At 39.7% G+C, this 26,551-nt stretch overlaps 1 protein-coding gene across 12 annotated transcripts in view; it reads left to right on the top strand.

The window, feature by feature from the left end:
• Nucleotides 1-26,551, top strand: part of NCOR2 (nuclear receptor corepressor 2) — a 1,025,928-nt gene that overhangs the window by 420,279 nt on the left and 579,098 nt on the right. For all 12 annotated transcript variants that reach the window (XM_053701833.1, XM_053701839.1, XM_053701838.1 and 9 more), the window contains exon 6: nt 17,718-17,831. In XM_053701833.1, coding sequence (XP_053557808.1) covers nt 17,718-17,831 — 114 coding nt within the window. The remainder of the gene's footprint in view (nt 1-17,717; nt 17,832-26,551) is intronic.

Genomic DNA, 26,551 nt, shown 5'->3' with positions numbered 1-26,551 from the left:
GCTCCGGGAGCGGTGGTTTAGGGGTAATAACTTTATTTAGTTGCGGCGGTGTAGGGGGGGGCAGATTAGTGGTGTTTAGACTCGGGGTACATGTTAGGGTGTTAGGTGCAGACAGCTCCCATAGAAATCAATGGGATGTCTGTCAGCAGCGAACTTGTACTTTCGCTATGGTCATTGATTCCTATGGGATCCGCCGCCTCCAGGGGTGCCGGTTTGAAAACCAGGTACACTGGGCCGTAAAAGTGCCGAGCGTACCTGCTAGTCATTTGATAACTAGCAAAAGTAGTGAGAATGTGCCGCACTTGTGTGCGGAACATCTGGAGTGACGTAAGAATCGATCTGTGTCGGACTGAGTCCGGCGGATCGAAGCTTACGTCACAAAATTCTACTTTTGCCGGTCTTGAGCCTTTGATAACTAAGGCGAATCTGCCTCGCCACAAATACACTGCGGAATTCCAGCGTATTTGAGGTTGACGGCTTGATAACTACCCCCCTAAATGTTTACTTTACGCCTGATTGTAGTCAATCTTCAAAGTGTTGTAAAACGTAATAACACACACTCTCATGCAACAGACACACCACACACACACTCTTATTCAACAGACACACCACACACACACTCTCATGCAGCAGACACACCACACACACACTCTTATTAAACAGACACACCACACACACACTCTCATGCAACAGACACAAACACCACATACTCTTATTCAACAGACACAAACACCACATACTCTTATTCAACAGACACAAACACCACATACTCTTATTCAACAGACACAAACACCACATACTCTTATTCAACAGACACAAACACCACATACTCTTATTCAACAGACACAAACACCACACACTCTTATTCAACAGACACAAACACCACACACTCTTATTCAACAGACACAAACACCACACACTCTTATTCAACAGACACAAACACCACACACTCTTATTCAACAGACACAAACACCACACACTCTTATTCAACAGACACAAACACCACATACTCTTATTCAACAGACACAAACACCACACACTCTTATTCAACAGACACAAACACCACACACATTTTCATATTACACACACACACACTCTCATACAACACACACACAAGCCATGGCCCAGTAAACATGGTGTTGCGACCCAGGAATGGGTCCCGGCCCGTGGTTTGAAGAACCCTGAGATAGAGCATACATATGTAAACAACTTTTCAATTTACATCTATTATCAATTTTGCTTCATTCTCTCGGAATCCTTTCATCAAGAAGCAGCAATTTACTACTGGGGACTAGCTGAACAACTTTGGATACTTATATGTGCAGCCACCAATCAATAGCTAGCTCCTGAGCCTATCTAGATATGTTGTTCAACAAAGAATACCAAGAGAATGAAGCAAATTGGATAAAAGAAGTACATTGCAAAGTTTCATGTCCCTTTAATGCAAAACTCGTATTTCTTATGTATATGTGTGTATGTATGTATGTATGTGTGTGTGTGTATGTGTGTGTGTATATATATATATATATATATATATATATATATATATATGTGTGTGTGTGTGTGTATGTATATTTATATACTGTATAATATATATATATATATGTGTGTGTGTGTGTATATGTATGTATATTTATATACTGTATAATATATATATATGTGTGTGTGTATATGTATGTATATTTATATACTGTATAATATATATGTGTGTGTGTGTATAGGTATGTATATTTATATACTGTATAATATATAGATGTGTGTGTGTATATGTATGTGTATTTATATACTGTATAATATATATATGTGTGTGTGAATATGTATGTATATTTATATACTGTATAATATATATATATGTGTGTGTGTATATGTGCAAATATATATAATTATATGTGTGTGTTTGCCCGTTTTAAAATAGTAATATATCCTGAATGTGCTAGACCCCAGAATAATTTTATTAAGTTAAGATGTTCACGGTTTCTTTTTTGAAGACACAAACTCGTCAAATGATAATGTGTGACTTTTTCTAAAGGCATTAACTCACCTTTTTTATTAATGTTAGTGCCTCAATAGCTTTTGTTCCTTTTTTTATATTTGCTTGTATACTGGAAGTGATTTATTGCACTTTCCTTCCCTGTGCAGTAGTAAAAGTTATTAATGTTTTACAAGTTCCCTGTGGGGGGAAATAATAATCTTCTCCACAAAGAAAAAAAGAAAAATATCACAGCAGGAATTTCTATCTGTACATCATTATGTGTTCATAAGCAGTGCCTTAGAGTTATGTATTTACTATTATGGAAATGGTAGTGTATGAACATGTAGCTGCCAATTCTACTGAAAATAGTTGAGAAGTGAAATAAGAAACAGATCTTCCTTTCTGAGTGAGCAAACAGAGAGGTTATTGTTATTGTGTGCTCTGATCTTGGCCTTCAGAGGCCCAGGAGAGATAATTGAACACATTTGTACTCTGACTAAGGAGAAAGATCAAGATATTATTTATAACTCCTAAAATGGCTATAAAGTCAGCCGTGGAGAGGGTCTCGTAAACAAGATGAGCTAAGGAAATCAGCTTCTATGGCTTACTTAGGAATTTTATACAGTAACCCTATTCTATTCCATTTGATTTTAATATTTGGTACAAAATGTTACTATGCATGATACTGTTTAGTTACTAAAAACAAGCAGAGGTGTAGATTTAGGAAACTGCATTTGCAGCTTTTTGGGCTATGTGGAGCAGGTTCGCATGAGCGACACATATTTAAAGGGACATAATACTCATATGCTAAATCACTTGAAACTGATTCAGTATAACTGTAAAAAGCTGACAGGAAAATATCACCTGAGCATCTCTATGTAAAAAAGGAAGATATTTTACCTCACAATCTCCTCAGCTCAGCAGAGTAATTTCTGTGTAAAAAGTTATACTCAGCTGCAGCCCAGCTGCAGGTAAAAAAAATAAATAAAGAAATGAACTGCAGCCAATCAGCATCAGCTGTGCTGAGGTCATGATCTTTTTTACTCTGATCTCATGAGATTTGACTTAACTCTCATGAGATTTCATTGTAAACTTCCATACACTGAATAGGGAAATAACATGAGAGTGCACGAGGCTCATCCCTTTGGCTGTCTTGGGACAGACATACTAATATGCTGCTTAGAAATCCTTTACAATGGGATGTGGCTACTGAGGAACTTGTGAGGTAAAATATATTTCTTTTTTACATAGAGATGCTCAGGTGATATTTTCTAGTCAGCTTTTTACATCTATGCTGCATCATTTTCAAGTGTTTAAACATTTGGGTATTATGGCCCTTTAAGAAACAGAAACTGCTTCTTTCTCTTACTTGGTGTATTCAGTCCACGGAAATCATCCTTACTTGTGGGATATTCTCATTCCCTACAGGAAGTGGCAAAGAGAGCACACAGCAGAGCTGTCTCCCCCTCAGGCTCCGCCCCCCCAGTCATTCTCTTTGCCGCTCTAACAAGTAGCATCTCCACGGGAGGGTAAAGTGAATGTGGTGTTAGATTTGTAGTTTTTATTTCTTTAATCAAGAGTTTGTTATTTTAAAATAGTGCCGGTTTGTACTATTTACTCTGAGGCAGAAAGTGATGAAGATTTCTGCTGAGAGGAAAAAGATTTTAGCATGTTGTAACTAAAATCCATTGCTGTTCCCACACAGGACTGTTGAGTACCGGAGAACTTCAGTTGGGGGGAACAGTTTGCAGGCTTAACTGCTTAAGTTATGCTCAGTCACTTTTTTTCTAACAAGACTTGGTAATGCTAGAAGACTGACAGAAATCCCCATGTGGGAAGGTAAGCCATTTTCTGAGACTCAGTATAGAAGGATGGCTTAGTTGAAGGGCTTAAATCACTGGTGGACACTGTTATGGGGAAATCGATTATTTTATTACTATAATCTGATATTTGTACAAGTGTTTAATACGTTTGGAACACTTTTTGGGGTTTTATTACGCCTGGCATATCTTTAGACACCGATTTTGGCTTGGGAAGGCCCCACAACTCCGGAGTGATGAGGGAGGGGGCCTCATTTTCGCGCCTCAGTTGCGCAGTTCTTTTGCAAGACCGCTTCATGCAGCTTCACGTGCAGAGCCCAGAGATTGCTAGAAGGGCTCCAGAGAGGTTTATTTTCATCCAAAACTAATCCCCAAGGAAGGTAGGGCCACAGCAGAGACTGTGGCATGGTGCTGTAGCTTATTAAACCGGTGGTCTGCTTTAATTGGCTCCGGTTTGGGCAATAAGGGGTTAATTGTCTTGAAATTTACTGTGCAATCATTTCAAAGCATTAGGATCATATGGGGAAAATTTAATAAAGATTGGATGTTTTTTTGAGATTCAGTAAAAAAGTTTGCGCTTTTTATTATTTAAAGGCACAGTACCGTTTTTTCAAAAATGGTATTTTATTGTATTTGAGTGCTGTCAAAGTCTGTTTAACATGTCTGAGCATACAGATAGATCCTGTTCTATGTGTTTAATAGCCATGGCGGTACCCCCTTTACATTTGTGTTTAAAGTGTGCTAAGGTTTCTAAACATTTTAAAGAACATGCAGTGACACTTAAAAATGTAGCCCAAGATGATTCTTTGATGGAAGGTAACGAGGATAGTCCTCCTTCCTCTCCCCATGTGTCGACACCAGTTACGCCCGCGCAAGCGCTGCCTAGTACCTCTAGCACATTGGGGCCCTATTACATTACAACAATTAGCAGCAGTCATGGATAATTCCCTTGCAGCTTTTTTATCCAAACTGCCAATTTTTCCTAAAAAGTGTGATAGCTCAGTTTTAAGAACAGAGGATGAGCAATCAGAGGCTTTGGATGATCTATGCGTTGTACCCTCACAACACTCAGAAGTGGCAGTGAGGGAGGGGCTGTCCGAGGGAGAAATTTCTGACACAGGAAAAGTTTCTCAGCGGGCAGAATCAGATGCCTTAGCGTTTAAATTTAAGCTGGAACACCTCCGCGTACTGCTTAAGGAGGTTTTAGCTACTCTAGATGATTGTGACCCCATGGTGGTTCCAGAAAAATTGTGTAAAATGGACAGGTTTCTAGAAGTCACACTGATGCTTTTCCGATACCGAAGAGGGTGGCGGATATTGTGACTAGGGAATGGGAGAAACCAGGTATACCCTTTGTTCCCCCCCCCCCCCCTATCTTTAAGAAAATGTTCCCCATAAATGACCCCAGGCGGGACGCGTGGCAGACGGTCCCTAAGGTTGAGGGAGCAGTTTCAACTCTCGCCAAGCGCACAACCATTCCAATAGAAGACAGTTGTGCTTTCAAAGATCCTATGGATAAAAAATTGGAAGGTTTGCTGAAGAAAATGTTTGTGCAGCAAGGTTTCCTTCTTCAACCAATTGCCTGCATTATTCCTGTTACTACTGCAGCGGCTTTTTGGTTTGAGGCGCTGGAGGAGTCGCTCCAGAGGGAGACTTCATATGACGAAGTCATGGATAGAATTCATGCTTTAAAGCTAGCTAATTCTTCTAATCACAGATGCCGCCTTCCAATTAGCTAAGTTAGCGGCGAAAAATTCTGGTTTTGCCATTATGGCGCGAAGAGCGCTTTGGCTCAAATCATGGTCGGCTGACGTGTCGTCCAAAACAAAGTTACTAAACATTCCTTTCAAGGGGAAGACCCTTTTCGGTCCCGAGTTGAAAGAAATTATTGCGGATATCACTGGGGGAAAGGGCCATGCCCTTCCACAGGATAGACCGTTTAAGGCCAAAAACAAGGCTAATTTTCGTTCCTTTCGCAACTTCAGGAGCGGACCTGCTTCAACCTCTGCTGCCGCAAAGCAAGAGGGCAACGCCTCACAGCCCAAAGCAACCTGGAAACCCTTGCAGGGCTGGAATAAGGGTAAACAGGCCAAGAAACCTGCGGCTGCTACCAAGACAGCATGAAGGGGTAGCCCCCGATCCAGGACCGGATCTAGTAGGGGGCAGACTTTCTCTCTTTGCTCAGGCTTGGGCAAGAGATGTTCCAGATCCCTGGGCATTAGAAATTGTTGCTCAGGGGTATCTTCTAGAATTCAAGGACTCTCCTCCAAGGGGAAGGTTCCACGTCTCTCGTTTGTCTTCAGACCAGACAAAGAAACAGGCGTTCTTACGCTGTGTAGAAGATCTTCTAAAGATGGGAGTGATACACCCAGTTCCAATTGCAGAACAAGGACTGGGCTTTTACTCAAACCTGTTTGTAGTTCCCAAAAAGGAAGGAACTTTCAGGCCAATCCTAGATCTGAAAATCCTAAACAAATTCCTCAGAGTTCCATCATTCAAGATGAAAACCATTCGGACAATCTTACCGATGATCCAGGAAGGTCAATATATGACTACCGTGGATCTAAAGGATGCGTACCTACATATTCCTATCCACAAAGATCATCATCAGTTCCTAAGGTTCACCTTTCTGGACAAGCATTACCAGTTCGTGTCCCTTCCTTTCGGATTGGCCACCGCTCCCAGAATTTTCACAAAGGTGCTGGGGTCCCTTCTAGCGGTACTAAGGCCGCGGGGCATTGCAGTAGCACCTTACCTAGACATCTTAATACAGGCGTCGTCTTTGCACAGAGCCAAGGCTCATACGGACATTGTTCTGGCCTTTCTAAGGTCTCACGGGTGGAAGGTGAACGTAGAAAAAAGTTCTCTGTCCCCGGTCACAAGGGTTCCCTTCCTGGGAACACTAATAGACTCGGTAGAAATGAAAATATTTCTGACGGAGGTCAGGAAGTCAAAGCTTTTCACTACTTGCCGAGTTCTTCATTCCATTCCTCGGCCTTCTGTAGCTCAGTGCATGGAGGTAATCGGATTAATGGTCTCGGCAATGGACGTGGTCCCTTTTGCCCGGATTCATCTCCGACCACTGCAACTGTGCATGCTCAAACAGTGGAATGGGGATTATGCAGATTTATCTCCTCAAATACAACTGGACCAGAAAACCAGGGATTCTCTTCTCTGGTGGTTGTCTCAGGATCACCTGTCTCAGGAAATGTGCTTCCGCAGACCGGAGTGCATCATTGTCACGACCGATGCCAGTCTGTTAGGCTGGGGTGCGGTCTGGGACTCCCTGAAAGCTCAGGGCCTATGGTCTCGGGAAGAATCTCTTCTCCCGATAAACATTTTAGAACTGAGAGCGATATTCAACACGCTCCAGGCATGGCCTCAACTAGCGGAGGCCAAATTCATCAGATTTCAGTCGGACAACATCACGACTGTGGCGTACATTAATCATCAGGGAGGAACAAAAAGTTCCCTAGCGATGAAGGAGGTGACCAAGATCATCAAATGGGCGGAGGATCACTCCTGCCATCTTTCAGCAATTCACATCCCAGGAGTAGACAACTGGGAGGCGGATTTTCTGAGTCGTCAGACTTTTCACCCGGGGGAGTGGGAACTCCACCCGGAGGTTTTTGCTCAGCTGACCCAGCTATGGGGCATTCCGAAATTGGATCTGATGGTGTCCCGTCAGAACTCAAAACTTCCTCTTTACGGCTCCAGGTCCAGGGACCCCAAGGCGGCATTGATAGATGCTCTAGTAGCGCCTTGGTCCTTCAGTCTAGCTTATGTCTTTCCACCGTTTCCCCTTCTCCCTCGGCTGGTAGCCAGAATCAAACAGGAGAAGGCTTCGGTAATTTTGATAGCGCCTGCGTGGCCACGCAGGACTTGGTATGCAGACCTAGTGGACATGTCATCTGTTCCACCATGGAAGCTGCCATTGCGGCAGGATCTTCTTTTTTTTTTTTTTTTTAATATTTATTTATATCAAAGACATAGGAATTTACTACAATAACAATTGTTATCCCATTTAACCAGTAGGTGTCACATTATATCAGATGAGCAAAAAAAGAAAATACAAACATAGTTAATTAACAACAGTGAACGCAAATATACAAATGGCAGGATCTTCTAATACAGGGTCCATTCAAGCATCCAAATCTAGTTTCTCTGCAACTGACTGCTTGGAGATTGAACGCTTAATTCTAGCTAAGCGTGGGTTCTCTGAATCAGTTATTGATACTTTAATCCAGGCCAGAAAGCCTGTCACCAGGAAAATTTACCATAAGATATGGCGGAAATATCTTTGTTGGTGTGAATCCAAGGGTTACTCGTGGAGTAAAGTTAGGATTCCCAGGATTTTGTCTTTTCTCCATGAAGAATTGGAGAAAGGATTGTCAGCTAGTTCCTTAAAGGGACAGATATCTGCTCTGTCTATCATGTTACACAAGCGACTGACAGCAGTACCAGATGTTCAGGCGTTTGCACAGGCTTTAGTTAGAATCAAGCCTGTCTATAAACCGGTGGCTCCTCTATGGAGTCTTAATTTAGTTATTTCAGTTCTTCAAGGGGTTCCGTTTGAACCTTTACATTCCATAGATATTAAGTTATTATCTTGGAAGGTTTTGTTTTTGGTAGCTATCTCTTCTGCTCGAAGAGTTTCAGAATTGTCTGCTTTGCAGTGTGATTCACCTTATCTGGTGTTCCATGCAGATAAGGTTGTTTTGCGTATCAAACCTGGTTTTCTTCCGAAAGTTGTTTCTAATAAGAATATTAACCAGGAAATAATTGTTCCTTCTCTGTGTCCTAATCCATTTTCGAAAAAGGAACGACTATTACACAATCTTGATGTGGTTCGGGCTTTAAAATTCTATTTAAAAGCAACTAAAGATTTCAGACAAACATCATCCTTGTTTGTTGTCTATTCTGGTAAGAGGAGAGGTCAGAAAGCGACTGCTACCTCTCTTTCCTTCTGGCTGAAAAGCATCATCCGATTGGCTTATGAGACTGCTGGACAGCAGCCTCCTGAACGAATTACAACTCATTCCACCCGAGCTGTGGCTTCCACATGGGCCTTCAAGAATGAGGCTTCTGTTGAACAGATTTGTAAGGCAGCGACTTGGTCTTCACTGCATACTTTTGCCAAATTTTACAAATTCGATACTTTTGCTTCTTCGGAGGCTATTTTTGGGAGAAAGGTTTTGCAAGCAGTGGTGCCTTCCGTTTAGGTTACCTGACTTGTTTCCCTCCCTTCATCCGTGTCCTAAAGCTTTGGTATTGGTATCCCACAAGTAAGAATGAATCCGTGGACTGGATACACCAAGTAAGAGAAAACAGAATTTATGCTTACCTGATAAATTACTTTCTCTTACGGTGTATCCAGTCGACGGCCCGCCCTGGCAATTAAGTCAGGTTCAAATTTATTTTTGTAAAACTACAGTCACCACTGCACCCTATGGTTTCTCCTTTTTCTCCTAACCGTCGGTCGAATGACTGGGGGGGTGGAGCCTGAGGGGGAGCTATATGGACAGCTCTGCTGTGTGCTCTCTTTGCCACTTCCTGTAGGGAATGAGAATATCCCACAAGTAAGGATGAATCTGTGGACTGGATACACCGTAAGAGAAAGTAATTTATCAGGTAAGCATAAATTCTGTTTTTTCCTCAGAGCAGGGGGGCGGCATTACACAAGGAACCTCTTGTGCAATGTTAAAATTTCGCCAGATCAGATCTCTGGTTAATTTTCTAAAAAGTGCCCCAAATTCCCTCAAAATAGAGGGCATTATAGTTTTTTATTAGGCAGTTTTAGGGCTTTAAAGTTACTGGGAGTGGGGTGTTTGAAGAAAAAAAAAAGTGCCTTTACATTGCAGTCTATGGGAACTGTGTGTTCCCAGTAAATATATATGTATATAGTTATATACATTAATTTTCTTCATTAACGGGGAGAGTTCACAGCTGCATTCATTACTTTTGGGAATTCAGAACCTGGTCACCAGGAGGAGGCAAAGACACCCCAGCCAAAGGATTAAAGGGACAATGAACCCAATTTTTTTTTTTTTCCATCAAATAATTTTTATTATTTTCAAAAGACAAAACAAAAATAAAACGAGTGTACAAGAAAAGCAACAACAATCGTGTACAGATAATGTCCACATGTGTAAATGATATTGAAGTGGAGACCCAACATCAGATTTAAACCCATCTGAGACAGTTCAAAACAGATCATAAAAAGTCTCATAAAGAAATATGCCAGTTAGTCAAGTCTCATTAATTCGGTTATCAAGGATAGACTCCCCCACACTCATAGTACCATCATTTTGCTTGTTCACAGATAAAAATTATATCCACGATAACATCTTGCTTCCCTTTGTACACATAATACATTTTTCCAATTCAAGCATATGACTCACTTCATTTATCCACATATTGTAGGTAGGAGGAGCAGTTTTTTTCCAAACCCTAGGGATTAGGCGCCTAGCACAGCTAAGCATACAGTGCAGCAGTTTCTTTCGGTATATACATGGTATTTTAGGGGTATCACTCAGAAGCACCAGACTAGGAGTGAATGTGATGTGCCTTCCTAGCACTTTGTCTACATGTTTATTTATATTGTCCTAATAAGAACGAAGAAGCACAATTTTTTTCTTTTGCGATTCAGATAGAGCATGCAATTTTAAGCAACTTTCTAATTTACTCCTATTATCAATTTTTCTTCGTTCTCTTGCTATCTTTATTTGAAAAAGGCATCTAAGCTTTTTTTTTTGGTTGAGCCTCTGGACAGCACTTTTTTATTGGTGGATGAATTTATCCACCAATCAGCAAGGACAACCCAGGTTGTTCACCAAAAATGGGCCGGCATCTAAACTTACATTCTTGCATTTCAAATAAAGATACCAAGAGAATGAAGAAAATTTGATAATAGGAGTAAATTAGAAAGTTACTTAAAATGTCATGCTCTATCTGAATCACAAAAGAAAAATTTGGGTACAGTGTCCCTTTAAATACCTCCCCTACTTCCCTCATCCCCCAGTCATTCTTTGCCTTTCGTTACATAAGGTTGGCAGAGAAGTGTCAGAAGATTTCAGTTTAGTCTCTTATGGAGGGTAGTACTCTTCGTAATGGGACTGGAGTTTTATGTAGTCCTGTCAGCCTCTCAGTGAGAGCATGAATGAAAGTTAGAGTCCGGAGTTTTTTCTCCTTTTCTTAATTGGTTGGAGGTTCAGAGGATTCCATGGAAATCCGTGTTGCCAGGTTCTTGTGGGGTTTACTAGTCTCCTCCTTTTGAAGCTTCCTTTGGGATTGTCCTCTTGGACTCTGTTGTCATTGACAACGGTACCTCTTCCTTCGGGTTGAGGCAGATTGGGCCTTTTGTCCACTTTCGTTGGGGCTGGCCTTCTGGTCATCTGTTTCAGGAAGTTAGGGCCTTTTGGCTTTTTTGTACTTCCGGGATTTCATCTGCACCCATATTTTTTCGTCTGCAGATTATGTTGTCTCCTTTTTTCTTGTGTTTGCCCCTGCTTAGGCGTTTTTGGGTGTCATCCGCCAGGGGTAAGAGTGCTCGTTCATTCCTAAATTCCTCGAGCTGTAGGTGCTTCCGGGAAGTTGATCCAGAGAGGATCTTGGAGACTATTGTTATCTTCTCAATACAGATTTTCTAGGTTTGAGCTCTGTTCTCTTGTACGTTTACCTTGGTCTTTCGACTTAGTGGGTTTTGTCCCTAGAGCCTTTAGGGGTCAACCAGAGTAGCTGTGTGGCTTTCATCACTGCCTAGCACCCTTTGGGTTAGGAATTTGAATATGGCTGTGGTCTTTAAAGCACTCTGTGTCTGGGATACTTACGTGAGAGTTCAGTGTCCAAAGTGCCTTGGATATGACTGTGATTGCATCGCCTGTGGTGCATGGTCTGCTCCGAGTTCCGGGTGTCTGGACTTTTTTTGTTCCTTGTCTTTGAATGGACATTTTGGGGACTGGTTCGGGACGGCCCAGTTTCCCGGTTCCAGGACATCTTCTGTTCCTAAGGGGCTGATTTTTCTCTCTTATCAGAGAATTGGACATTTCTGCTGGGCCGGCCGTAGTGGCCGAATGGTTCTTCATTCGGTACTCGACCTTTTGAGTCCATCTATAGCTTTACACTCCATACCTGTGTGCGGATGAGCTGTTCTGTTTTTGTTTCCCCTCACTTTGGGGTGGACTTGGCATTCCACAGTATCCGCCTGGTGCTTGGAGGTCCTTTTTCTTCCTCTGTTCAGTGGGGTTGTCCCCCTGCCTTGCGTGCAGGATGTCAGGTGAAGTACCGGATTTTTTGTGACATGCCATTACTGTAGTTTCAGTAGAGGGTCTCCTTTTGGGAGTGTCCTTAGTCATCGGGAAGGAAGCTGCAACTGGGTTCTTGACCCGAGCTCTTTTTGGGGGGCTGGATGCCCTCCTTTTTCCTTTCTGAAGATCTTGGTGCTTCAGGGAATTTTTAATTACTTTGTCTTCGCACATTGCCAATCGCTTTGGTGCTGGGTCTGTTGCCCGGAGTGAGGGTCAGGGATCTGTCTGATCTGTTGATCTTTGACCGCGTATCATAGATAAATCTTTTGAGCCTTCCTTGGTTGGGAGGCTTTGCGGTGGATCCCTCCTCAGCAGGTAGTTTTTTTTTCTCTGCTGGTTTTGGGTACTATCCTTCCTTTCCTGCATTTCTTGGGAAAGTGTTGTTCTGCACTACTTTCAAGGTTTTTCCTTTCTGAAGACGGTCCTGTGCAGTTTACTAGCTTGGTTAGCTAGGGTTGGCGAATTGTGTTAGTTTAGACCACCTTTGCAGCGGGAAGCCTGGGACTTTCAAAGGAGCATATTCAGATATCCTGATCCTGTGTTTTCGCTGCTCCCGGGGACGTTTTGTCTTTCGGTTGCTATATCCTGGGTGTGAGTTAGCACTCTGCTTGGTGGAGGTGTTGGAGGTGTTCTACCTTTCTCCCTTTAGTTTTTTAAGGCTTTACTTTGGTCCCTTGAAATCCATGCAGATAGGGTTCTGGGATTTTCCTCCCTTGCTCTGCTAGGTCTGTAGGGTCTTTCATCGGTTTTGCCCTGTTTCATCCTTGTTTACTCTCTTGGAGTTACCCTTGGGTTTTTTCTTTATTGCCCTAGTACTGTTGTGTTTCTGGGGGTCTTTTCGGACTCCCTTATCTGAGTCCTTCTTCCCTTCAGGGAGAATGTGGATGTTTCCCTTCCTTCTGGTTGGGAGTGTGTTTATTTGCAGGCTGAGAGCCTGTGGGACTTTGTCTCCTCAGAAGCTTTTGGGCTCTGTCGAGTCTAGTGATTCTGAGCGGTCTCTAGCAAGGGCCTTGCTGGTTCTAACTGTTGGATGGTTACTTGTGCCTTTTCCTTCTGCTTCTGGTGAAGCGTTTTTTTTGTTGGGAGTTTGGGTGTTTTCTGGCTATGATGCCCTCAGAATGGGCCGCCTTTTGTACCCACCCATTTTGCATTCAGTGTCCTCTATAGCTTGGGTATTGTTTTCCCAAAAGTAATGAATGCAGCTGTGGACTCTCCCCGTTTATGAAGAAAAACTTAAATTATGCTTACCTGATAATTTTCTTTTCTTCAGACGGGGAGAGTCCACAGCTCCCCGCCCCTGTGTTTTTTATATGGGGAGGCCGTAATTTTGTTCTTGTTCTTCTGGCACCTTTTTCACCCTGATATTTCTCCTACTGTTCCTTGTTCCCTCTGCTGAATGACTGGAGGATGAGGGAAGTGGGGGGTGTCTTTGCCTCCTCCTGGTGGCCAGGTTCTGAATTCCCAAAAGTAATGAATACGTCTGAAGAAAATGAATAAATGATCAGGTAAGCATAATTTATTTACTAAGTGCTGCGCTACTTACCTCTTCGCTGTACAAGGTTCTGATGCCGTCTGTGACAGCATCAGAACGAGGCTCCCATAGGAGCCTACAGAGGTGCGCTCTCATAAGCGCAATGCTTCCCAGCAATGCAAAAACAAGCTCAAACAATATTTTGTGCTCCATTTGTAATCTGGCTTATTTGCTATAAAGTAACGGGTTCCTGCATGATGAAACATAGGTTTCCCTTATCTAATATTTTCTGCTGCTGATGGTTAGGGATAGATAACGTGTGCATATGAACATATGCTCAGCTGCAGCAATGCTCTACTTTATAGGGTGATTTTGAGTTTTAAGTTCCTTTTACAATATTGAATTGTTGAACCTGATATAGTGACAGCTCCAATGTAAACCATTTATTTCTGATTTATAATGCCTACTACATTCCCATAAATATAGTTTGCTAGCTGGTTTTGTCAACAGAGTTTCTATTCAAGTTTTTACCTACAATCTACAACAACAAGTTTTAGGTCAGTGTTTTAAGGTTGAATCCCAGCTAAATTGATAGAATGCAAGGCAGAGAGAATGAAAGCGAAGAATAGAATGTATGTATGATATCTGTTATCTTGAGGCTTGCAGTAAATTACCGTCTGCTAGGCATGTGCAAAACATTATTTTTATGTTCTTCGTTTGACAGATCAACAATGAAGTTGAAATATTTTGTCCGGCATCCATTCATTAATGGAATAAAACAAATGAACTAATACAAAATTTGTTTATTCGCTCTACCAAATAGAGAAAAATGTTAACGATTATGGGCCAGATTACGAGCGGCTGTTTTGCACGCGCAATATCAGGTTTATCGTGGCTTTTGTCTGAGTGTGAGTGAGTGTGTGTGTATATGTATTTTTATTTATATATATATATATATATATATATATATAAACACACAGGAAAGCACTCTCACTTTCAAAAGCCAGGTAGCCAGGGTGCCAGTAACAAATTGAATATCAGTAACAAAAACTTGCACTCGCTGGTCGTGTTTCAAAACACACTTTACTGTGACGTTTCGGAGGAAGGGGATACTCTGTCTCCGAAACGTCACAGTAAAGTGTGTTTTGAAACAAGACCAGCGAGTGCAAGTTTTTGTTACTGATATCAGGGACGTGCACTCATAGGAGGCAGGGGAGGCAGTGCCTACCCTGCCATATGTGGCCAAAGCTTAATTAAATTTTAATTAAACAAAAAAAAGCCCCCCAAATTTTTTTTCCCTTCATGTAATTCTATGGAGAGGCAGGTACAGGAACGCTTCTCTCCATTGCAGTATATGGGTCAAAGGAAAAGCTGTGCTGCAGCGCCACCTGTGCTCTGTCAATATATTAGCAGCAAAAATTGGGACCTATAGGAGGCACCCCTCTTGATGCCTCCTAGCAAGTGAAGGATATATAGATTAATCAGGAGGAGGATGCAGTGAGCAGGGTCATGTGACACAACTTGAAGCTGAGGTAACCTAAGAACAGATGACACCAAGCAGAAGAGTAAAGTAGTATTCTACATCTCTTGTGATTCACAAATTGTGTTCAGATACAGCTCATTAACATGGGGGGGGACAGGAAGTGTGCATAACCCAATACTGACAGGAAGTCAAAGGGTCAATTCAAATTTAAATCCATAATTTAAAACCCAGAGTTTGAAGTTAAGTGTGCAGTGGCCACATTATTTAAACTAAAGTTTTTGACATTGAATATTGCTAAGCCTCCCTTTTTCATTGTTATTTGATTTAATTAGGTACAATTAGGTGCTGCTTTTATACAAGTTTATATTAAAAAAAGGAGATAATGAGTCATTTAAAAAATATATGTAATTATTGCAGTTAAATGTTTTTAGAAATAATGCCACTGTAAAGTAACTGGCTAAACACATAGTCAAAGGGAGACATTTAAAATTAAACTTTCATGAGGTAGAGCATGCTATTTTAATAGACTTTTCTAGTTATTTATATTTTGAGAATTAGCATCAACTGTTACTGGCCCCATGTCAGCAAATCAAATTAGATTTTGAAAGGAACATGAAAGTCATAATTACATTTCCATCATTCAGATAGAAATTGCACACAAAAAATAAAATAAGTAAACTTTATATTTTACTTTTATTATTATGTAATTTATTCTTTTGGTATCCTTTGGTGTCCTTTGTTGAAGAGCATACCTAAGTGGGATGTACACGTGCGTTTCTTGAACACCATATTGCAGCAGCTGTGTTGGCAGTATTGATAACTTGTCCTTTGTGTAAAACTTGTATGGTAAATTTTTTCTATTTTTACAATACAGTAGTGTGTAGAGAAGAGATTGTGGATCTTTCTAATTGCTTAGTAACTGGCACTGTGCCACAGAATTGTGTGAGTGTGTATGTGAGCAGAGTGTGTGTGGGTGTCAGTAAGCAGAGTATGTGCGCTTTATTCTCCAGGTAATCAATACATTTCCGATGAGCTGGTGCTTTAGTGCAGTGTTTCTCAACAATGGTCCTCAAGTACCCCCAACAGGCCAGGTTTTCTTTATAGCTGAATCAGTGCACAGGTGAAGTAATCAGCTGATCAGTAACTCAGTGGTTACTCACTTGCTCTCACCCATCACCTGATTATGTCACCTGTGCACTGGTTCAGCTATCATTTAAACCTGCCCTGTTGGGGGTACTTGCAGTCCTCTGTACATGTGTTTCTCCGGCGTATCATATCTAGTGCCTCACCAGCCTCTGACCTCAATGCACGTCACTGACTGATATATATATATATATGTGTGTGTGTGTGTGTACATATGTGTATTTATGTATTTACAGACATACATATATAAACACATAAATACATATGTAGACATATTTATTTATTTATATTATATATATATATATATATATATATATATATATATATATATGTGTGTGTGTGTAGCCCCTTTGCAGGCAAGTAGATAAAAACATGTAAAATCATTTTTATGCAATATTAATTTTTAATAAAGTGTTATACTGTGTATTTACTGTAAATATTTGGCATTCCTATGTTCTGTGCATAGCAGAATATATTATATGTATTTTTAAATAGATATTCCCATGTATATCCATATATAATCATATATATATATATATATATATATATATTATTTTTTTTTCAAAGAAAACACGAGATCTATATAGAAATATGTATTTAGACATAAATAGAACATATTCTGCTATGTGAAGAACATTGGAATGTGAATGAAGAACATTGGAATGGGAATGAATGTGGAATGAATCTTAATATTTTCATGTTGGGTTAGTGCACTTGAGAAAATGTGATCGGGTTTATGCGAGAGTATGAAGTATTTTTCCTTATTTTTTTGACTTCTTTGGGGTAATACGTTAAAATGAATGTAAACTTTCATGAATTAGTGCCCGTTTTTTAAAAATACTATTAGAAACAGGGACACTTTCATTCATGAAACTTTACATTGCAGCGTACCTTTTTCTTCAGCAAAGCCGGATCGGCGATCCTATGCCTGCTTCTTATGGTGTACTTAGCACAGCAATGACGAAACCGACTTCCTCCAATCCAATCATGGCGTGGCCTCATGAGATGAACGCTCTGGGGTGCACGCCATGATTGGAGGAAGTCAGTTTTGTCATTGCTGACATAAGAACATAGAAGCTGCGGGTGGGGGACCGCTGATCCGACTTTGCTGAAGATAAAGGTAAGTATTTTTTAAAAATACGCTTTATTGTAAAGTTTCATGAACGAAAGTGCCCCTGTTTTTAATAGTATTTTAAATAGTATTTTTAAAAACTGGCACTCGTTCATGAAAGTTTACATTCACTTTATTAAGGTTGCAATATTCTAACTGTGGCTTTTTGTACGCATCGGGTTAGCGTTTATGCAAAACCTTTTAAATTGTAATATGTGTGCTACCCGATAAATAACGATCCACTCGTAATCTAGCCTTATATGAATGAATGATTGAATGTTATAGTAGTTTATTCCTTTGGTTAATGACAACATTAATTTCTGTATATGTCTACTGGCTGCTCTTGTTAATGTTAATCCTTTTGTATCATTTTAAACTATAACATTTCAATTTCTATTATTGTTTTTGCAGCGACAGTTGGAGGAGGAAGCCGCGAAACCACTAGAGCCTGAGAAACCAATCTCTCCTCCGCCAATTGAATCAAAACATCGGAGCCTGGTCCAAATTATCTATGATGAGAACAGGGTAAGTCATATTATACTGGACTGCATTTTCCCTTGGACCTTTTTAATGGGTGCACCACCCAGCTCATTTTACTGATCACCTGGCTAAAATTGTAGCAAATATTAAGCTAAATTTAGTAAATATTAAAATGTAAAGGGTCAGTAAACGTTGTCTAAGATGTTACATAATTCTGCACTATGTGCATAATTATGTAACACAAGGGTAGACTATCATATCAAAAACATTTACAAATAATTAATTTGGCTGGTGAAACTTTACTTAAAGGGATAGGAAAGTCAAAATTAAACTTGCATGATTGAGATAGAGCATGTCATTTTAAGACACTTTTAAATTCACTTCTATTTTCAAATGTGCTTCGTTAGTATCACTTGTTAAAAATTAATATGCACATATTATACACTAGTGGGAGCTGCTGCTAATTGGTGCCTGCACACATTTGTCTTTTATGATTGGCTCAATAGATATTTTCAGCTTCCTCATTAGAGCAATGCTGTCCCTTCAGCAATGGATAACAAGCGAATGAAGAAAATGTGATAATAGAATTAAATTGGAAAGTTGTTTAAAATGGTATGTTCTATCTGAATCATAAAATAAATTTTTGGGGTTTACTATCCCTTTAAGACACTTTCCAATTTTGCACAATCTTTTTATATGCACACTTTCTGGGGAACAAGATCCTACTAAGCGTGTGCACGTATACTAATCTGTGATTGGCTGATGTCTGTCACATTATAAAGGGGGCCGGAAAATGGGAGAAAAAATAAATCTGTCAGAAAAAAAAATCTACTGTTAATTGAAATTCAGAGTAGGTGTTAAATAATTTTCTTTTTATTATGCACTTGTTAATTATGCAATCCTACTGCATTAAGTGGTCCTTTAAAGGGCCATAATACCCAAATGTTTAAACACTTGAAAGTGATGCAGTATAGCTGATTAGAAAATATCACCTGAACATCTCTATGTAAAAAAGAAAGATATGTTACCTCAAAAAAGTTTCTCAGTAGCCACATCCCATTGTAAATGACTTCTAAGCAGCAAATCAGTATGTCTGTCCCGGGACAGCAGAAGGACAGCGGAAGGAGCGAGCTTTCGTGCACACTCATCTTATTTCTTTCATGTAATTGGCAAGAGTCCATGAGCTAGTGACGTATGGGATATACATTCCTACCAGGAGGGGCAAAGTTTCCCAAACCTCAAAATGCCTATAAATACACCCCCCACCACACCCACAATTCAGTTTTACAAAGTTTGCCTCCTATGGAGGTGGTGAAGTAAGTTTGTGCTAGATTTCTACATTGATATGCGCTTTGCAGCATGCTGAAGCCCGGTTTTCCTCTCAGAGTCCAGTGAATGACAGAGGGATGTGAAGGGAGTATTGCCTATTGAATGCTATGGTCATCCTATCGGGGATCTATTTCATAGGTTCTCTGTTATCGGTCGTAGAGATTCTTCTCCTACCTCCCTTTTCAGATCGACTATATACTCTTATATACCATTACCTCTGCTGATTCTCGTTTCAGTACTGGTTTGGCTATCTACTATATGTAGATGAGTGTCTTTTGGTAAGTATGTCTTATTTTATTTATGACACTCTCAGCTATGGTTTGGCACTTTATATGTAAAGTTCTAAATATATGTTTTATACTTATATTTACCATGATTCAGGTTAATCAGTATATTTCCTTCTTACAGACTGTCAGTTTCATTTTTGGGAAATGCATATGAATAAATTTTTTCTTACCTGAAAATTTTTCAAATTGACTTTTCTTTCTAAATTGCGGGCTTTTAGGCTCGCGGGTGCAAGAAATGCTAGAATTTATTGCGTCATTTTTGGCGCAAGACTTTTTTGGCACGAGAATTACGTTTGTTGACGTTAATGACGTCATTTCCGGCGTCGTAGTTGATGCTGAGAATTTTCACGTAGTTGCGTCATCTATGACGCTCGTGTTTGTTGCAGACGTTTTTGGCGCCAGTTTTTTTTACATTATTTAAGTCTTTGTTTCTTTTTGCTTCTGGTTTCCAGAGGCTTATTCTGTTTGCATTTTTTCCCATTCCTGAAACTGTCATTTAAGGAATTTGATAATTTTGCTTTATATGTTGTTTTTTCTATTACATATTGCAAGATGTCTCAATCTGACCCTGTATCAGAATCTACTTCTGGAATGCTGCTGCCTGATGTCGGTTCTACCAAAGCTAAGTGCATTTGTTGTAAACTTGTGGTAACTGTTCCTCCGGCTGTAGTTTGTGTTAATTGTCATGATAAACTTTCAAAAGCAGACAATATTTCCATTAGTAGTAGTCCATTACCTGTTGTTGTTCCTTCAACATCTAATGTTCAGGATATTCCTGTTAATGTAAGAGAATTTGTTTCTAATTCTATTCAGAAGGCCCTGTCTGTTATACCACCTTCTAATAAACGTAAAAGGTCTTTTAAAATGGATGGAATAGTTTGGGTACTTCATTTACTCCTTCTTTAAGGTTTAAGAGACTGTACCCTTTGCCGACTGATAGATTGGAGTTTTGGGAAAAAATCTCCAAAGTTGATGGGGCTATCTCTACTCTTGCTAAACGTACTACTATTCCTACGGCAGATAGTACTTCTTTTAAAGATCCTTTAGATAGGAAGCTTGAATCTTTTCTAAGGAAGGCTTATTTATGTTCAGGTCATCTTCTTAGGTCTGCTATTTATTTGGCTGATGTTGCTTTGGCTTCAACTTTTTGATTGGAGGCTTTAGCGCAACAAGTACCAGATCATAATGTGTATAGCATTGTTAATCTTCTTCAACATGCTAATAATTTCATTTGCGATGCCATTTTTGATATCATTAGAATTGATGTCAGGTATATGTATTTAGCTATTTTAGCTAGAAGAGCTTTATGGCTTAAATCTTGGAATGCAGATATGACTTCTAAGTCAACGTTGCTATCTCTTTCTTTCCAAGGAAATAAATTATTTGGTTCTCATTCGGATTCTATAATTTCAACTGTCACTGGGGGGAAGGGAGCTTTTTTGCCTCAGGATAAAAAATCTAAGGGTAAATTTAGGGCTGCTAACCGTTTTCGTTCCTTTCGTCAGAATAAGGAACAGAAGCCTGACCCTTCCCCTAAAGGAACGGTTTCCAATTGGAAGCCTTCTCCAGTCTGGAATAAATCCAAGCCTTTTAGAAAATCAAAACCAGCCCCCAAGTCCGCATGAAGGTGCGGCCCTCATTCCAGCACAGCTGGTAGGGGGCAGACTACGATTTTTCAAAGATGTTTGGATCAATTCAATTCAAAATCATTGGATTCAGAACAAACATTGTTTCTCAAGGGTACAGAATAGGTTTCAAGGTAAGACCGCCTGTGAGAATGTTCTTTCTCTCACCCATTTCAGTGAAACCAGTAAAGGCTCAGGCTTTTCTGAAATGTGTTTCAGACCTGGAGTCATCTGGGATAATTGTGCCAGTTCCATATCTGGAACAGGGTCTGGGGTTTTATTCAAATCTGTTCATTGTACCAAAGAAAGAGAATTCTTTCAGACCAGTTCTGGATCTAAAAATTTTGAATCGTTATATAAGAATACCAACATTCAAAATGGTGACTATAAGGACTATTCTGCCTTTTGTTCTGCAAGGGCATTATATGTCCACAATAGACTTACAGGATGCTTATCTTCATATTCCAATTCATCCAGATCACTATCAGTTCCTAAGATTCTCTTTTCTAGACAAGCATTACCAATTTGTTGCTCTTCCTTTTGGCCTAGCAACAGCTCCAAGGATCTTCTCAAAGGTTCTCGGTGCCCTTCTCTCTGTAATCAGAGAGCGGGGTATTGCAGTGTTTCCTTATTTGAACGATATCTTGGTACTTGCTCAGTCTTTACATTCTGCAGAATCTCACACGAATCCACTTGTGTTGTTTCTTCAAAAACATGGTTGGAGGATCAATTTACCAAAAAGTTCCTTGATTCCTCAGACCAGGGTAACCTTTTTAGGATTCCAAATAGATTCAGTATCCATGACTTTGTCTCTAACAGACAAAAGACGTCTGAAATTGGTTTCAGCTTGTCGGAACCTTCTGTCTCAATCATTCCCTTCAGTAGCTATGTGCATGGAAGTTTTAGGTCTCATGACTGCAGCATCGGGCGCAATCCCCTTTGCTCGTTTTCACATGAGACCTCTTCAGCTTTGTATGCTGAACCTTTGGTGCAGGGATTATACAAAGATATCACAATTGATATCCTTAAATCCCAATACTCGACTATCTCTGACTTGGTGGTTCATCACCGTTTAGTTCAAGGGGCCTCTTTTCTTCGTCCAACCTGGACTGTGATTTCAATAGATGCGTGTCTTTCAGGTTGGGGAGCTGTCTGGGGATCTCTGACAGCACAGGGGGTTTGGAAATCTCAAGAGGCGAGATTACCAATCAATATTTTGGAACTCCGTGCGATTTTCAGAGCTCTTCAGTTTTGGCCTCTTCTTAAGAGAGAATAGTTTATTTGTTTTCAGACAGACAATGTCACAACCGTGGCGTATGTCAATCATCAAGGTGGGACTCACAGTCCTCAAGCTATGGAAGAAGTATCTCGGATACTTGCATGGGCGGAATCCAGCTCCTGTCTAATCTCTGCGGTTCATATCCCAGGTATAGACAATTGGGAAGCGGATTATCTCAGTCGCCAGACTTTACATCTGGGAGAATGGTCTCTTCACCCAGATGTGTTTCTTCAGATTGTTCAGATATGGGGGCTTCCAGAAATAGATCTGATGGATTCTCATCTAAACAGGAAACTTCCCAGGTATCTGTCCAGATCCAGGGATCCTCAGGCGGAAGCAGTGGATGCGTTGTCACTTCCTTGGAATTATCAACCTGCTTATATCTTTCCGCCTCTAGTTCTTCTGCCAAGAGTGATTTCCAAAATCATAATGGAACGTTTGTTTGTACTGCTGGTGGCTCCAGCATGGCCACACAGGTTTTGGTATGCGGATCTTGTTCGGATGTCCAGTTGCCAACCTTGGCCACTTCCGTTAAGGTCAGACCTTCTATCTCAAGGTCCGTTTTTCCATCAGGATCTCAAATCATTAAATTTGAAGGTATGTAGATTGAACGCTTAGTACTTAGTCATAGAGGGTTCTCTGACTCAGTGATCTATACTATGTTGCAGGCTCGTAAATCTGTGTCTAGAAAGATTTATTACCGAGTTTGGAAGACTTACATTTCATGGTGTTCCTCTCATAAGTTCTCTTGGCATTCTTTTAGAATTCCTAGAATTTTACAGTTTCTTCAGGATGGTTTGGATAAGGGTTTGTCTGCAAGTTCCTTGAAAGGACAAATCTCTGCTCTTTCTGTTCTGTTTCACAGAAAAATTGCTAATCTTCCTGACATTCGTTGTTTTTTACAGGCTTTGGTTCGTATCAAGCCTGTCATTAAGTCAATCTCTCCTCCTTGGAGTCTTAATTTGGTTTTGAGAGCTTTACAGGCTCCTCTGTTTGAGCCTATGCATTCGCTGGATATTAAGTTACTTTCTTGGAAAGTATTGTTTCTTTTGGCTATCTCTTCTGCTAGAAGAGTTTCTGAATTATCTGCTCTTTCTTGTGAGTCTCCTTTTCTGATTTTTCATCAGGATAAGGCGGTTTTGCGGACTTAATTTAAATTTTTACCTAAGGTTGTGAATTCCAACAACATTAGTAGAGAAATTGTTGTCCCTTTGTTGTGTCCTAATCCTAAGAATTCTTTGGAAAAATCTTTGCATTCTTTGGATGTGGTAAGAGCTTTGAAATATGTTGAAGCTACTAAAGATTTCAGAAAGACTTCTAGTCTATTTGTTATCTTTTCTGGTCCTAGGAAAGGTCAGAAAGCTTCTGCTATTTCTTTGGCTTCTTGGTTAAAGCTTTTGATTCATCATGCTTATGTGGAGTCGGGTAAATCCCTGCCTCAGAGGATTACAGCTCATTCTACTAGGTCAGTTTCTACTTCCTGGGCTTTTAAGAATGAAGCTTCTGTTGATCAGATTTGCAAAGCAGCAACTTGGTCTTCTTTGTATACTTTTACTAAATTCTACCATTTTGATGTTTTTTCTTCTTCGGAAGCAGTTTTTGGTAGAAAAGTTCTTCAGGCAGCTGTTTAAGTTTGATTCTTCTGCTTATAATTCCAATTTTTTGATTTGGGTTGTGGATTCTTTTTTCAGCGGAATTGGCTGTCTTTATTTTTATCCCTCCCTTTCTAGTGACTCTTGCGTGAAGTTCCACATCTTGGGTATCTGCTATCCCATACGTCACTAGCTCATGGACTCTTGCCAATTACATGAAAGAAAACATAATTTATGTAAGAACTTACCTGATAAATTCATTTCTTTCATATTGGCAAGAGTCCATGAGGCCCACCCTTTTTGTGGTGGTTATGATTTTTTTGTATAAAGCACAATTATTCCAATTCCTTGTTGATGCTTTTGCTCCTTTCTTATCACCCCACTTCTTGGCTATTCGTTAAACTGAATTGTGGGTGTGGTGGGGGGTGTATTTATAGGCATTTTGAGGTTTGGGAAACTTTGCCCCTCCTGGTAGGAATGTATATCCCATACGTCACTAGCTCATGGACTCTTGCCAATATGAAAGAAATTAATTTATCAGGTAAGTTCTTACATAAATTATGTTTTCCCTATTCATGACCTCAGCACTGTTGATACTGATTGGCTGCTGTTCATTTCTTCATTTTTTTTATTTATTTTTTTACCTGCAGCTGGGCAGCAGCTGAGTATAACTTTTTACACTGAACTTACTCTGTTGAGCTGAGGTGATATTTTCCTGTCAGCTTTTTACAGTTATACTGCATCAGTTTCAAGTGATTTAGCATATGAGTATTATGTCCCTTTAAAGGGACAGTCAACTCAAAATGTTTTATTGTTTAAAAAGATAGATAATCCATTTATTACCCATTCCCCAATTTTGCAATTTTAACCTCTTTGATTACCTTGCATCTAAGCCTCTTTTGACAGCCCCCTGATCACATTACTTTTTTTTTATTGACTTGCTTTTTAGTTGTGTTGTGGAGAACCCACGGACATAAGCACAATATTATCTATATGGCCCACATAGGGTTGCCACCCAGTCGGCATTTTACCGACACAGCCTGTATTTTTAAGGTTCATGTTCATGGGAAAAATAACGAATAAATATTGAATGAAAGCCCCTGTCAAAGTGAATCTTCTGAGTGGGATAAATACTAGTTATAAGAAAATGAGCATTTACAATCAGTCCTAGCAGCTTTAGTTTTTACATTATGCTGTTTAATTATTTATTCAAATATATGTTAATGAGAATGGCCGGTATTTTCTTCCAAGAAAGGTGGCAACTCTAGGCCCACATGAACAGTCTCCTGTTGTGAAAAGCATATAAAAAAGCATATGATTAAGAGGCTGTCTATAGTGGTTTAGAAACGGGCAGAAATTTAAGAGTTTTAAATGTTATAAAGTATATTAATATAACAATGTTGGTTGTGCAAAGCTGGGGAATGTCCAGTTTTTTTAATAAGAGTATCAGGGCGGCTCACTGTCTAATCACGCCCCAGATCACACAAGATCACACAAGTAGCCGACAGTGCAGAATTATTTAATATTTTAGAACAAATGTCACTTTTAATGTTTATTGTACAAATTATCATTAAATACATTTATATTCATATACTGCAATTAATTTGTGGTTTGGATAGCACTGCCCCTACCCACCTACTTTATATTGCCCACCCAGCTGGCATCATTGTCTTTGGTGAACCCTGTAGGAGATTCTTTCTTTCCATCTCTCACGCACTAGATATCATGTGTTTAGTTTTGCATCCCTGATTCTTCTTTGCCCCTAAACATCATCTTTTTTGTTTCTCAATACATAAGACTCTGTAGTGAAGATGCAGTTGATTCTATTGCTTGCAGTAAATGTATAGTTTTATATTCTCACAGTGCCCTCTTGCTATCTTTATGTTGTCGTTTTTACTGTATTAACCGTATGTTGTAACACATCTTCTTTAAAACCAAGCTATATTGTGCTGTTATTATGAAATAAAAACTAACCCTGTCCTGAACACCCCTCCCTATATAACGGCGTATTCGTTGTGACATGTCCATTTGGTGTAAAGAACACACATTCATGCAGGGTTTGTAGCTGATCCCTTTTGTTGTGTGTGTAGGGTCATGTGAGGACACAGGAGATAGCTTTGTCTGCTCCTCCTCACACACAGACTCCCTAAACAGTCATTAATTAAGCACTAGAGATTTAAATAAGGTTTTAAAAGCCTGAACGTTTGGAAGCCAAAGAGGGTGCAATCAGGTGAAAGTGAATTGCTAGACTTTATAATGCTGGTGTTGTATACCATCCGCATGTTAAGAAATGTTCTAATTTACCTTTTGTACTTATAAAATACACTGTAATAGCCCCTATACATGGAAAATATTACTTAAAAAAGACAGAAAATATAATGCACAAAAAATGTAAAATATGCGTTTTGCACATTGCGTTTCTCAATTTAGAGCTTAACGTGATCGGTTTAGCACACATAAAATGTAGGATTCTTAAGGGCGTTATTGAAATATTACATTGTAAATATTAATAAAAATGAATATAAATTATTAAAAATTAATAAACGTACTGTAAAATATTTTAAATCATCCCTATATCTATATATTGTACAGTGTTTATTCATTTTTAATCATTTTTGTTCATTTTTATTAATATTTTATATGTAATATTTCA

The sequence above is a fragment of the Bombina bombina genome, chromosome 2 (assembly GCF_027579735.1).
Source record: "Bombina bombina isolate aBomBom1 chromosome 2, aBomBom1.pri, whole genome shotgun sequence".
Taxonomy (NCBI): domain Eukaryota; kingdom Metazoa; phylum Chordata; class Amphibia; order Anura; family Bombinatoridae; genus Bombina; species Bombina bombina.
The sequence above is the reverse complement of the archived record's forward strand: the minus strand, read 5'-3'. Positions and strand labels throughout refer to the sequence as shown.